Source organism: Phaethon lepturus, unplaced genomic scaffold (genome assembly GCF_000687285.1).
Source record: "Phaethon lepturus isolate BGI_N335 unplaced genomic scaffold, ASM68728v1 scaffold18196, whole genome shotgun sequence".
NCBI classification, from domain to species: Eukaryota; Metazoa; Chordata; class Aves; order Phaethontiformes; family Phaethontidae; genus Phaethon; species Phaethon lepturus.
In genome coordinates this window covers 10,834-23,314 of record NW_010545760.1, presented here as the reverse complement: position 1 = coordinate 23,314, position 12,481 = coordinate 10,834, and the positions used below count along the sequence as shown (strand labels likewise).

Genomic DNA, 12,481 nt, shown 5'->3' with positions numbered 1-12,481 from the left:
TAGGGCGGGAGGCTGTTTGTCTGCAGCATGTACAGCTGGTACTATTGGGGGCCACTGATTTGACACATCCCCCCCGCCTGACTAAATGGTACAATCTTTCCCCTCAAACTCAAAACGGGTCGTCAAGAGAGGTCAGGAGCTGGCTTTGCTTCCTGCGGGAGCGGGACTGTTAGCCACACCTTTACTCTTAATTTAAAAAAAAAAAAAAAACAAACAAAAAAAACAAAACCAAACAAGCCAAAACCAACGGCTTTGCCCCTCGGAGGTGGTGGACTGTAGCCTGAGGATGGGATCTATTCATGTTAATCCTCCTTTTCCAGCGCTGCCTGGTGTGGCGTAAGCTCAGAGTCGCATGGTGGGACGTGGCGGTTTCACTCCGTGGCCCCATCGCTGTTAAGGTTGCAGTCCTGCCCGGCGCTCGGCTTGGATGCAGTGGCCAAAGCGCTGGTAGCTCTGCATGGCTCACACCAGCGTTCTTATCACTAATTGACTGAGGCGTAAAAACAAAACAATGTTTGACTTTTTAATTTAATTTCAGAACTTCTAGAAATCTTCACAGTCACCAGCACGAGGCCCCCCTGACAAGGAAGCATTTTCAGGTCACTGGCTATGGAATAGTAAGTGAATGGCAAGATAAAACAAAAGCTCCTTCTTTTGGGGAGAGTTCATACCAAGGCAACGGGATTTATTCTTGCTTTTTTAGTTTGTTAGCCAAGGTGATAGATGTGCATCTACCATACTGGAGGAAAAACTGATTGAGTATGAAATGGCTTATCTCATATTTAAGGTCTATTTAATGTGAACACAGACAAGAAAATAACTTAAGCTTTTACTGCCAGTCTAGCTTTGGCAGCGTTCAATTCCAGAAATTCCAAACTGAGCAACCTTGAAGTTGCTCTGACAAGTATTATTTTATGTATTTGGCCTTGTCACATAGACAAGCACCTTTTTTTTGACAGAATGATGACAGAATTCTGAATCACGAAAATGCAATCTGCTTTGCAGGCTGAATTTCCAAATGCAAGGGGCTGTTGCTTAAACCCCTTTTGTGAAGCAGCCAAGTTACCCCTGTTTAAAATGTAACTCTGAGCCACAGTCAAGTATAAATTGGAAGCAAAAAAAATTTAAGGTTGGCAACATAAAAATGTGTTTGTGAGTTGTTGCTCATGTCTAGAGTCATCTTTTCCTGATGGGGAATCTCTTCTGTGAAGTCTGAGCGAGGGTAGCCTGGAGTCCTTTGTTTAGCTTTGCCACCATTAGAGTTTCATAAGTTCCTATTTGCAATGCTTCAATCCTGTATGTCTTCAGTTGTTGGTTTGGGTTTTTTTGTGGGGGGGTTCTTTGTGATGTGTTTGGTTTTTTGTTGTGTGGGGGTTTTTTTCCACCTATGGTATGTTTGCATGATAGAATGGAACAGGAGACTCCAATGATTTCTGGCGGATTGAAGTGGTGGGCAGAAAGGCTGGGAAGCTCATCAAAGTCCTTCGGAGTCAGGTCCGGCTAACCCATGTGGTCACAGGGTGTATATTGGGCTCTTCTGGAAAGACTCTGCCAAAATGGTAAATAGCTTGTAATCCCCCTCCAACCCCTGCAAGGCCTTGAGCTGACATGTTCCTTTGCTCAATGGTACTTTTAAACTAAGCAATAACCACATTTCCTCCATTTCTTTATCTTTAAAAGAATAAAAAAGTAACTAGCAGGTACTAAAAATATAACCAGAGAGGAAGATCTGGGTTAGGGTTATGCAGTCTGTTACAGCAAAGGTATATAGCTCTGAAAAATAATATCCTGTACTAAGAGATTCAAGAGTGGCATGGATGTAGATCTTGTCATCTGGCAAATACAGGAGGGGATGACAGACATGTTCTTCAAGGCCCATTTTATCCTTGGTATTCACAAAAATTGCTAGAAACTGTGACAGTTCATGCTGTTCCATACCATAATCCTCCAAACTTCTTTTTACTGGTATTAATTTCTTCTGTGGTTGGAAGACCTCCCATTTTTGCATGCAGCATCTGAAGTGAGTGCAACAGTAACAAGCTGCTGTTAGCAGGGGTTGTGATTTAATATGTCCTTGGATTATATGTATTAATCATTAAAATGCAGTATATTCAGAGACATCCAGACTAATGCCAAGCAAGCTGCTGTATCTGCAGAGCTGTACTGTGTGGGATACTAACATGGATCCTGAAGCAGCAGGCTGTGTGGTCATACTACTTCTCTTTCCAGAGCAGCCTCCATTACTGCTAGCTTAGGTTTCACTGTGTTATGGTAAAAGGGTTTCTGAGGAATCCTGTGGATGCTGAATGATAGTGAGCACTGGCAGATACCTCTGGTGACTGCCTGGTCAGTAATGCAAGTACCATTTAGACTTCACCAATACAGCTGGGCTCATGGGTAAATAATGTGATTGGTTTTAAAAAAAACAAATCACTGCCTCTGTCAACAATGTTCAGGAAAGGATCTGTATTCCCTCTTGCCCCCAGCACAAATTTACCCTGTGAATGGAAGTTATTGCCACAAAATATTGATGACATTAAGAGCTGAGGGGGAAGAAATACTTGTTAACTGCAAATAAGGATGATTAGAGTATATTGGATTTTGATATGATTTTTTTACAAATTTAAAGGGGAGTAATCACTGTCCTTCAGAGAATTAAGTGGTGATTAATTAATTATTTTAATTAATTAGTGGAGTTAAGTCTGCTAAGTGGTGATTGATAGAAAATTCCTTATTAATCTGTCACATTACTACAGGGTTTGATGCACTTTCTCCCAAAGTGTTTGATGTGACCTTCTAGAAATAGGGTGACAGACTAAATGAACAGTTGTTGGGATCCTCTGAAGTCATTCTTTTGTTTCTGTAATACAGTTACTGTAGGCATGGATTGACTCAAATTAACGATGGTGATTTTCTTCTGGAGAGACTTTAGGGTTGATTCGAAATAGTTTCTAGTTGTCAATGTGCATCATCTTCAGAAATCCCACTGCTTATCTATGGACCTAGTTTTTTCAGTTTAGATGCCCAAAGTTAGAAATGTGGTTCAAATATTCAGGAGAATTTTGATGTTGGCTGCTGTTTCAGTCTCTACATGGTGCTTAGAGGAGATAAGTGTGTAAGAATGCAGCTGCTGGCATTGAGTGGTATGATAGGTGTTGTGGGGAACTATGAAGCTAAATGGAGAAAAAAAAAATGTTCTGTTGTTCCTCAGGGGTTGGGAACAAGTGGAAGTCACCTGCACACCATACCTGAAGGAGACTCCCAATTCCCTATGGAACTTTGAAGATCATATTAACCCTAAGTGTAAGTACTTTATTTCCATTTCTTTTGAGAGTGCATCTTGGTGTGTTGTTAAAGGAAGGGATGAGCTATCAGATGGCAAGAACTGCCATTCAATGTTTGGAATTTGTGTGTTATTTCCCAACTCAAGCATGAACTTGCTGAACTTGGGCCAGTTGTTCAGAGATGCATGGTCTTTTTCTACTTGACTGTTTGTACTGTAAGCTGATGATAATGCTTTAAGTGTAGTGGAAGTATAAAGATGTTTTTAAAGATTTTGAGATCTTCATAGGTAACAAAAGTGTGAAGTTCTAATAGGCACTGCAGTACAGGCTGTTTTTAACATTGTTCATTTATTTGGGAACTATTGTCATCATTATGGGTATGTTATATAGACTTTAATGATTTTTTTAAAAAGCTAGGATCCACCCTGTTCTGGCATATTTTTTTCCTTCTCTTACTGGGGGCTGAATAATGACTTTGCAGTACCATCAAGAAATGAATAGGTGTGTGACAGAGAACTAAGTTTGCCAGTAATGACAGATGGGCCTTGCAGCCTCATTCAGGAGCTAGATATGTGTCACAGCCTCATTTAGCCTGAATTATTCGATACAATTTTCATCCCATGAATTGCAGATGACTTAGGCTGAGTTTTGAGTTACTAAAAAAACTAGTGTTCTTCAGCCTTTCAGAGTGACTGTATGCAAACCAAAGGAGAGGAGTCCTGGGCTGTTGACTTGGTAGAATTTCCTCTTCTGTTGTCATGCATTTTACATTCCCACAGTCATGGCTTATTGTCGTGGTTTAACCCCAGCTGGCAACTCAGCCCCACACAGCCACTCGCTCACTCCCCTTGGTGGGATGAGGGAGAGAATCAGAGGGGTAAAAGTGAGAAAACTTGTGGGTTGAGATAAAGACAGTTTAATAGGGAAAGCAAAAGCCATGCAGGCAAGCAAAGCAAAACAAGGAATTCGTTCACCACTTCCTATCAGCAGGCAGGTGTTCAGCCAGCTCTAGGAAAGCCGGGCTCCATCACGCATAACTGTTACTTGGGAAGACAAATGCTATAACTGCGAACATCCCCTCCATTCGTCCTTCTTCCCCTGGCTTTATATGCTGAGCATGACATCATATGGTATGGAATACCCCTTTGGCCAGTTTGGGTTAGCTGTCCTAGCTCTGCTCCCTCCCAGGTTCTTGCTGGCAGAGCATAAGAAGCTGAAAAGTCCTTGACTAGTGTAAGAGCTACATAGCAGCAACCAAACCATCTGTGTGTTAACGTTATTCTCATACTAAATCCAAAACATAGCCCCATACTAGCTACTATGAAGAAAATTAACTGTCTCAGCCAAAACTAGCACACTCATTTACAGTTAAACAGCAGTCTATGAACAAGATGTCTGTAGTTTCAGCTAGAAATATAAACCTGTTTATTTCATGGACTTTTACTTATTTCTCTTGCTCCTGGAAGTAAAGGAGGAAATCTAGGAGTACATCAGTTGTGAAATTCACTGGGGGATACTTTTGACTGCAAGCCTCTGTGTTTAGAATATGAATGAGTTGCGCAGGGAATTAAAAGAGGTGCTAGAAGCAGATTTGTAACAGGAAGAGAGAGTTTAGTTTATTAGGAAAGAGGCAAATAAAAGTAAACCATACAGACTTCTCATCTGTTTTTCTCTCTTTTTCTAAAGTGCCCAATATCAGCCTGGATGTTTTGAAGCCGTCTTTTGCAGAAATTCTGCTAGAATCTCACATGGTTATGATCCGGGTAGGATATGATTAATTCCCGATTATAATTTTTGTCTTCCTTTCTTTTGCATCAAAAAGAAATAGCGTATTCTGAGATATGTGTGATGTCTGCAAGCTAGGGCACAATTTACATGCCCCAGCAACCTACCTGAATTTATGTATTAATATAATTCTAAATACTTAGAAAAAAGCGTGGTCTTGCAACTAAACCTTCTGAAAGTTTGGAAGCCTTGGGCTTGATGCCTAGCTCTGCTGTTGGTGTGATCTAGCTACAGCCGAAGTAGGTAATCCCTCCACTGCTGAAATTTGGTTCTGTAAAGAAGAGTTGGAAATTTTCCCTACCCTACTGGAAGGTTTCAAAGTTAAATTAATATTTGTGAGGCAGGAGGATATTACTGTGGTCAGAGTCAGGAAAACTGGCTAAACAGACACTTAAAAGAACAATAAATGTTTGGATTGAAAATGGAAAACTTTTTTTTAAGTTCATCGAGGTGCTGTGTTTTCTGCTTTACCCTATTTATCCCTGAATGTTAAAAAAAAAAAAAAAGCTGGATTATAATATTTTAAAGGTGAACTACTCTTGCAATCTTTCCGCATGATTGGTTTTTATGCTCTTGGCCACAGCCCTTCTGCTTCCAGCTCCTCAATCCTTTATCTGAAGAATGAGAAGTTACTATTTTGAGAAAGGAGTCTAAGGTTTATTTTGCTACTGTTTGTAAAGCTCTTCTCAAATTCTAAAAAGAAAGAAGGTAGTCGAGCAAATTATTATTAATGCTAAGCATTTCCATGGCAACCAGTCATAATGCTGTCTCAGATAAGGAAGCATCTGCATGAGTTTCCATGGAAATAGTCTTTGAGGCTTTTATTTCAGAGTGGAGGGAAACCTGTCGAAAAGGTCTTGCTTATGCAACATATATCCTCAGTGACAGAAAAGCTGGTGAAGAGATACAAGAGAATACTGCCTCTAGTGGTAGCCAAAGAACACTTTCACTTGCACAGTAATACTAAAACATTCATTGTCCTCATTGTGGCCATCTAGTCAGAAAACAGCCCTTACTCAGGAAATATTTGTGTATGTTTGTGTACCCAGACATTTCTCAATGGGCTTTGCAGCGTAACTTCCTGCTCATTTAAATTTTATCTTGACTTATCCATAGGGAAACAGTGGCCTTAAACCAAAGGACAATGAAGTTACATCCAAACCTTGGCACTGGCCCATCAACTACCAGGTATATTGATCAATCAACCTGTCTTTCTGTTTTCAAGTGCTTTTTGCTGTGCTTCTTGAAGCATAGCACCTCTTAATTGCATTGAAGATGATGTCAGCTTTATTTTGTGGCACCTGGGCCGTGTAGATGGGAATTTGTCTCACCTGTGACACTGTGCAAAATACAAACTGGATTGATTCAAACCCATTTTACTCCCTTCTGTTTCCTCAGGGTCTGCGTTTTTCTGGTGTCAATGAGACTGATTATCGGGTTTATTTGTTGGGAAACCCGGTAAGTTGGAGTGGGAGGTTCCAAACCAATGTCTTTATAGCAAATTTTAGCTTACTCTTGCTTCTGCCAGTGACATTGATTCTTTTCCTCCTCTTTCTTTTGGACTGTCTCTCTCGTTGTACTCTTATGCTTGTGTGTAGCTTTTCATTTCCTCTCACATGTGCATTCCTATTTCCAGCCTAAAGTCACAAATCTTTCTTTTTTCCCCTGGGTAGGTGATTTGGTGGCTAAATCTGGTCACTATTGGGTTATATCTTCTGATAGCAGTTTCCACTGCAGTGACCCTGAAGAGAGGTGTCCAGCTGACATCTGAACTCAAAGGTGAGGTCAGTCCTCCTATCCTTCCCGCACTATAGAATCCCTATTGTAACATGCCGGTTTCCTGATACAGGAAAGCTCATCTTGGGACTCCTGTATTAAAAAAGAAAATCTTTTGTTATATTGCATTGCAACCGTGGGGGTTGAACAAAATGCACTCAAGGCAGCTGTATGTACAAAACACTAAGCTATATATTGCTTTGAAAGTGTAGCACTGAACGATGTGACTGTTAACAAAGGGTTCCATACTAGAAATAATCACTCTGATGAATAAATATCACTTTTTGCATGGCAGACCACTCCTGATGAGTTTCCAAATTTCCTAAGCCTGTAAGACTTGATGGGAAAGCCACAAGTCAGCAAGAGCCCTGAGACACCTATTTAGCCAAAGAGAAGAGCTCTGAAGGTGACTCACAGGCAGGAGATGTGATCAGTGGCTCCTCAAATGTCTTACAGTTCCTTTGCTGGAGAGTACAGAGCTGGACTGGGTATAAGCTGGCATCTTAAGGTCATCCAAAGATAGGAGTCTCAGCAGGCTTTTGCTGCCTTGTTTTCTTGCAGCAGACAAGGGTTTGGATTAGTCAGTAGTTCTGCTCTGCAAGTGATCACCCAGCCTAGCATGGGAGTTGCTTATGAACTGCTCAAGCGTCCAGATGTTGGCCACAATTGCTATCACTTAGATTGATTACTGCAGCTCAGAAATGTCTAGGTGCATTATCTGTTGGAAAGACTGTATTTGATCTGGACATATCAATAGGAGAAGATGATAAAACATATGTCAGGGAAACCTTCTTGATGCAGAGATCTACTGGTCCCATTGTTTTTAGCTTGTTCTGCTTTGCAGGCTTCCAAGATTTATTTCTAGTAGAGATACTTACCCCACATAGGTAACTGATAATAGACTTTCTTTTCACAAATGCCTTTTGCAGGCACCTTAAAAGTGTATGGGTGGCAGGACTTGGTGTGCCAGGGGTGGGAAAGCACTCAGCTTAGGTTGAAAGAGTGGGAGCTTCATATCTCAAATAGTTTAATAGTGAACAGGACAGATCTTCAACAAAAATACTGCAAGGAGCTACCTGTATTGGCTGTAAGGGAGACAGACCAGTTGGATCAATGCCCTGCTCTCAAGCTCTGCCTGTGCTCTGTACTGCTGTATTGTGCATGGTGTTTTGAAATGAGAAATGTTTCCTGATACTTACGAAAAGCAAATGACAAAAGCAAGAGATGCAGTGATCCTTTATTCTGTCCAGTTCCAAGGTTGTAGAGCTTTTCACAAACCCTAATAAGTCATACTTTGACCGTTCCAGTTTAAATCAATGGTTGCTTCATTTTGTAGATCTCTTTGTGGGAAGTGAATTCTAAAATGTGATGTGAAACTATACAGTTACACAATCAGTTATTGGTTAGGCTGCATGCAGACACCAGAGCTCTCAGTCGCTTCCCCGGGCTCTGAAAGCTAGGCATCATTTCTTTCCAGGAAAGCCTGGCAAAGTGATCATCTCAATGGCTGGTAGTCTCATTGCAGAGAGAATAAAAAACATCAGAAACTGGAATGATGTAATTAGTCTGATGTACATCCTGAGAAACTGCAGGTTTGGTCTTAACAAAGAGCACGGTCAGCCTCCTGCCAGTCCCTTGAGACTTACGCCTTTGTATATCTTTTCTGATAACTGTTCTCCTGAAAGTGTTTGTATGTTTATAAAGAATGCAGCTGTGATGTTCCAGAAGCTTGGACCAATTTCAGACCAGTACATGACTTCCTGCAAAGATCATTCCTGTTGAGTTTACTTACTGTGATAAGGCTTGCAAATAGGAACTGTAGTTGAGTTTTTCTCTGCTGACATCTGTTTATTTGTGTTCCAGAACTGTCCAGAGTTGTGCTACATGGTGGAGGGCAGATCATTCTGGGCTGGCTCCTTCATTACCTCCCTTTTTTTATGATGGGCCGAGTTCTCTACTTTCACCACTACTTCCCTGCCATGCTTTTTTCCAGCATGTTGACAGGTAAATACTAGGGTCTGGGAGAAGGCAATTCTGTTAAATGGCATGTTTTCAGACTAAACAGTATATTTATTTTTTTATAGGTTTTCCACTTCTTGTGCCAAGTGCTTGAAAACATTGACTAATTCAAAATGTTTTTCACAAAGCAAGTTGCAGTGCCAAATTGTCATTTTTTTGTTACCACCCTGAAAAGGCAGTCATGTCTAGTGCTTAGGGCATTTAAATTTAGAGATGTGATTCTTATTCTCTGCTGTGTCACTGTTCGTACATATGCTTTTATACAAGTTCTTTCCCTTTGTTTGCTGCCCCCACTTTTCTGTCATGTCTGTTTATAATTCAGTCTTGGTAGTTTTTCCTGTGATTTTGTACCAACTTAGCATGTTGGGGCCCACATCGCTTTTGCATTTATTCAAAGGGAAAGGTAGGAAAAAAGAACATTCTGCTGATACAAAGTAATCCCTGTAGTTCTGAAGGTTACCAAGGTAACCGAATTTTAAAATTGACCAGGTTTTCTGGTGTTAACGGAGCTTTGTCAGCCCAGTTGTGGCTGAACGTAGCAAGCTCTGTTCTTTGGCCTCTGCATTGCTCCTGACTTCTACCTCTTCCTTCTCCTAGGAATCACCTGGGACACACTACTGAAGTTCTGTGCTGGGTTTCTGTCACCCAGCACTACAGCTAGAAAAGTATATGGAGGGGGATTCCTGGCACTGGTTCTGCTCATCATGTACAGGTCAGTGCTGAAAGCTGAGCTTTTCCTGAATGTGTGACAGTCAGTCTTTCAGTGGTAACCTTAGTGCCTGCTAATTATCCTTAGCCTTTGTCCCTGCCTCTCTTCTCTGCTGAATTTTTTTTTGAACCTGTCAGACATCATCAAGCCCAATCCTAAAACCTCAAATTTTATTAGATTCATCATCTGTGTCCCAGTAATGCATTATAAAACGTCTTTCCATTGCAGAGAATCTTTCTTTTATCCCAGCACTCAGTGTGAACACTCTTCTCCAAACCAACAGCTCAGTGGTTTCTGATTCTAGTCCCAATGTCAGATGGTGCCACATCCCTCAAATACAGGCAAATTCTTCTTTTCTGTAGGTTTTCTCAGCTGGCTTTTCTCCAAGCTGTTGCTTTCTAAGAGAAAATACCACCTGTGATAAAACTGTGTTCTATGTATATATTGTGTTCAGCAGAGGTTAGAAGGTCCCTAGTGAAGCTTAGAGCAGCCCAAAAACAAAGGTCCTGTGCGACATCTGTATGGACTAATCTGCTGTGATGTTCTTGAGACAGAAAACTGCAGTCCTTGATGGGCATTTGGTTTCTTTCCACAGCTTCTACCTCTTCCATCCTCTGTCCTATGGGATGATAGGACCCATGGCCTCTGACCCTAGCAGCCCCATGGCAGGGCTGCGGTGGATGGACTCCTGGGAGTTCTAGAGCCAGCAAAGGGAGCCTGGGAACAGCGGATGACAACCATGAGATCTGCTGCATGTCAGGCTGACTGGTGGTTTGGAGATGTGTGGCTGTAAAATGCCCCCTCTGGAGAACTCTGGATATAGTAGTCCTGTTGCTTTGGTATTTGTTTGCACTGCCTGCATTGGAAGATGCAGAGGACGACCATGAGAAGGTTCTCTTAAAAAGACTCATGTCCTGAATCCTTAGGTTATATTACTGGACAACTGGCTGCTTAAATCTCAATTCTTTTGAGCAATATGTATCAGTCAAACAGCAGTGGCATTCCAGCAGTCAGACCAGTACAAGTTGGTCTTGTGTAGTTGAATGTTCATGTGTGTGCGTGTCTTCCTTCTGGTAATATAAGCATCATTGCAGCTTGAGAGCCAGACAGCATCTGAGACATTAGGACTTTTATCATGAGTAACAACCTTTCTTATGGCAAGGCTTTTGAAAGCTTCATGTAAGTATCTGAGGACCTCCATTCTACCCTGCCCGTGGCTGGCTGTGTTTTTTTTGTTTTGACCCTGAATTTTTAGAATTTAACTTAAAGGGGTCTGCTCGAAATCTCCTGAGCCACTGTGCCTTGCCTGTCTCCCAGGCCCTCTGCAGACGGAGGAGGTGGAGATTGTTTATCCCTGTATACTGCCTTGCTTTCTGGTCACCTTTAATCATTTGTAAGAGTCACCTAGCAAGCCTGTGCTCAGAGACAGACTGTTCCAGCTCAGCACTTTGTAGCTTCTTTACAATAGCAGGCGATTTATTTTCTGTCTCAGTATGCTGTGAAGCCTGGCTTCTTGGCCATATACTAGAGACTGAAATGATAGCTGGGAATTTTACAGGCAGCTGTCATTCATGTTTTGATCCCAGCTATTCCAGTGCCAGTACCTGTGTGCTTTTAGGGGAAGACTTGGTCTTAATGAATGTGGCATCTGCAAAACTGGCTGTCAGTGCCACGGTATCTGTGCACTTTATTCCAGCAAGTTCCCTCTCATAGAGGGCTGACCATCAAATTACTGTATTGAAGAAAATAAGAGGCCAGACAAAAATGCTTTGTCTGCTAAGTGTCAAGAGCCGTTGGATGTTGAATCCACCCCTTCCAAGAAAGTGGAATGCTATTTATCAGGTGCCTTTCTCCTGTGTTAGGTCTATTTTTGTAAATGCTCCTTTTATTCCATTTCCTACTCTTCACCCAATTTAAATTTCTTGTCACAGTTCAAGGTTGCTACCTTGTAGCATACAACATGAATGACACTTAGGCCCCAGCTTTGTTCCTGTTTTGAGAAGTAACATTTGCAGAACTCTTGTGTATGTTTCAAGGAACTCAAGCCTTTCGTTTCAGAGTTCTTGCTCTGCTTCTCAGCCTTGCATCAAAATTACAGGTACAGGGAGAGCAGCAGGTGAGTGTGTCCATCTTTAAACATGAATTGTGCATTCATTTCTCTTAACAAACTTTGAATTCTAATGTATTTCCTACCACACAGAAGGGCTGTCTTAGCATATTTGTTCTGTGTGGGAGATTGAGACTCCAGTCAGACTTGCCTTCATTCCTCTTTAGTAGAGATCCATAGCATTGTTCAGTAAGAGCTGCTTGCTATTGTAAGGCTCTGGCTTGGTGTGTCACATCTCTCTCCAGAAGTTGACTCCTGTGGACACTAATTCCATGGTATGGACCTATGCCTTTGATTCTAAAGGGTTTGAGTTAATCACCTGCTGGTAATACATGGTGGGAAGTCATTGTGCTAATTAGCTACTGGGTTTGGTGATGCTTTTCCACATGCTATTGCAGGAAGTGGTCCCACCTGCATGAGCCAGGGGTTCACAGAGGTGATATATAGGCAAGAAGGATGAGGGGGAAGGCTGCAAACTTCTTCAGATCCTGCTTTATCTGACAGCAGCTGCAAATTGTTAACTATTGGCAACATGGCAGGCAGACAGTGCAGTGCTGCCTTTGTAGCAATGTGATTCAGCATCTTCTACTTTTGGTGAGATTATCAGCTTAATACCTTATTGTCTTGAAAATGAGCTTTCCCTAAGGTAGTCCCATTGCCATGGGGAAGATTTGCCAGAAGGGCTGATAAAAACTGTGATTTAAAGTGTGGGGTTTTTTTCCCAGCACATACAGTCACACAGTTGCCCTTAACACTAACAACAAAGAAAACTAAAAAACTTGTGTTTTGGAATGACAGTTT

General features: G+C 41.6%; 1 protein-coding gene across 1 annotated transcript; it reads left to right on the top strand.

The window, feature by feature from the left end:
* Window positions 1–538: 538 nt before the first annotated feature.
* LOC104622324 (protein O-mannosyl-transferase 2-like) lies at window positions 539–10,327 on the top strand (the record flags this gene model as incomplete). Its single annotated transcript, XM_010289063.1, has 10 exons — window positions 539–617; window positions 1,408–1,559; window positions 3,212–3,303; window positions 4,971–5,047; window positions 6,186–6,257; window positions 6,468–6,527; window positions 6,743–6,848; window positions 8,709–8,849; window positions 9,462–9,576; window positions 10,169–10,327. Coding segments are annotated over 10 exons (1,000 nt in total), but the record flags the coding sequence as incomplete, so codon positions are not given.
* Between the last annotated feature and the right edge of the window lie 2,154 nt (window positions 10,328–12,481).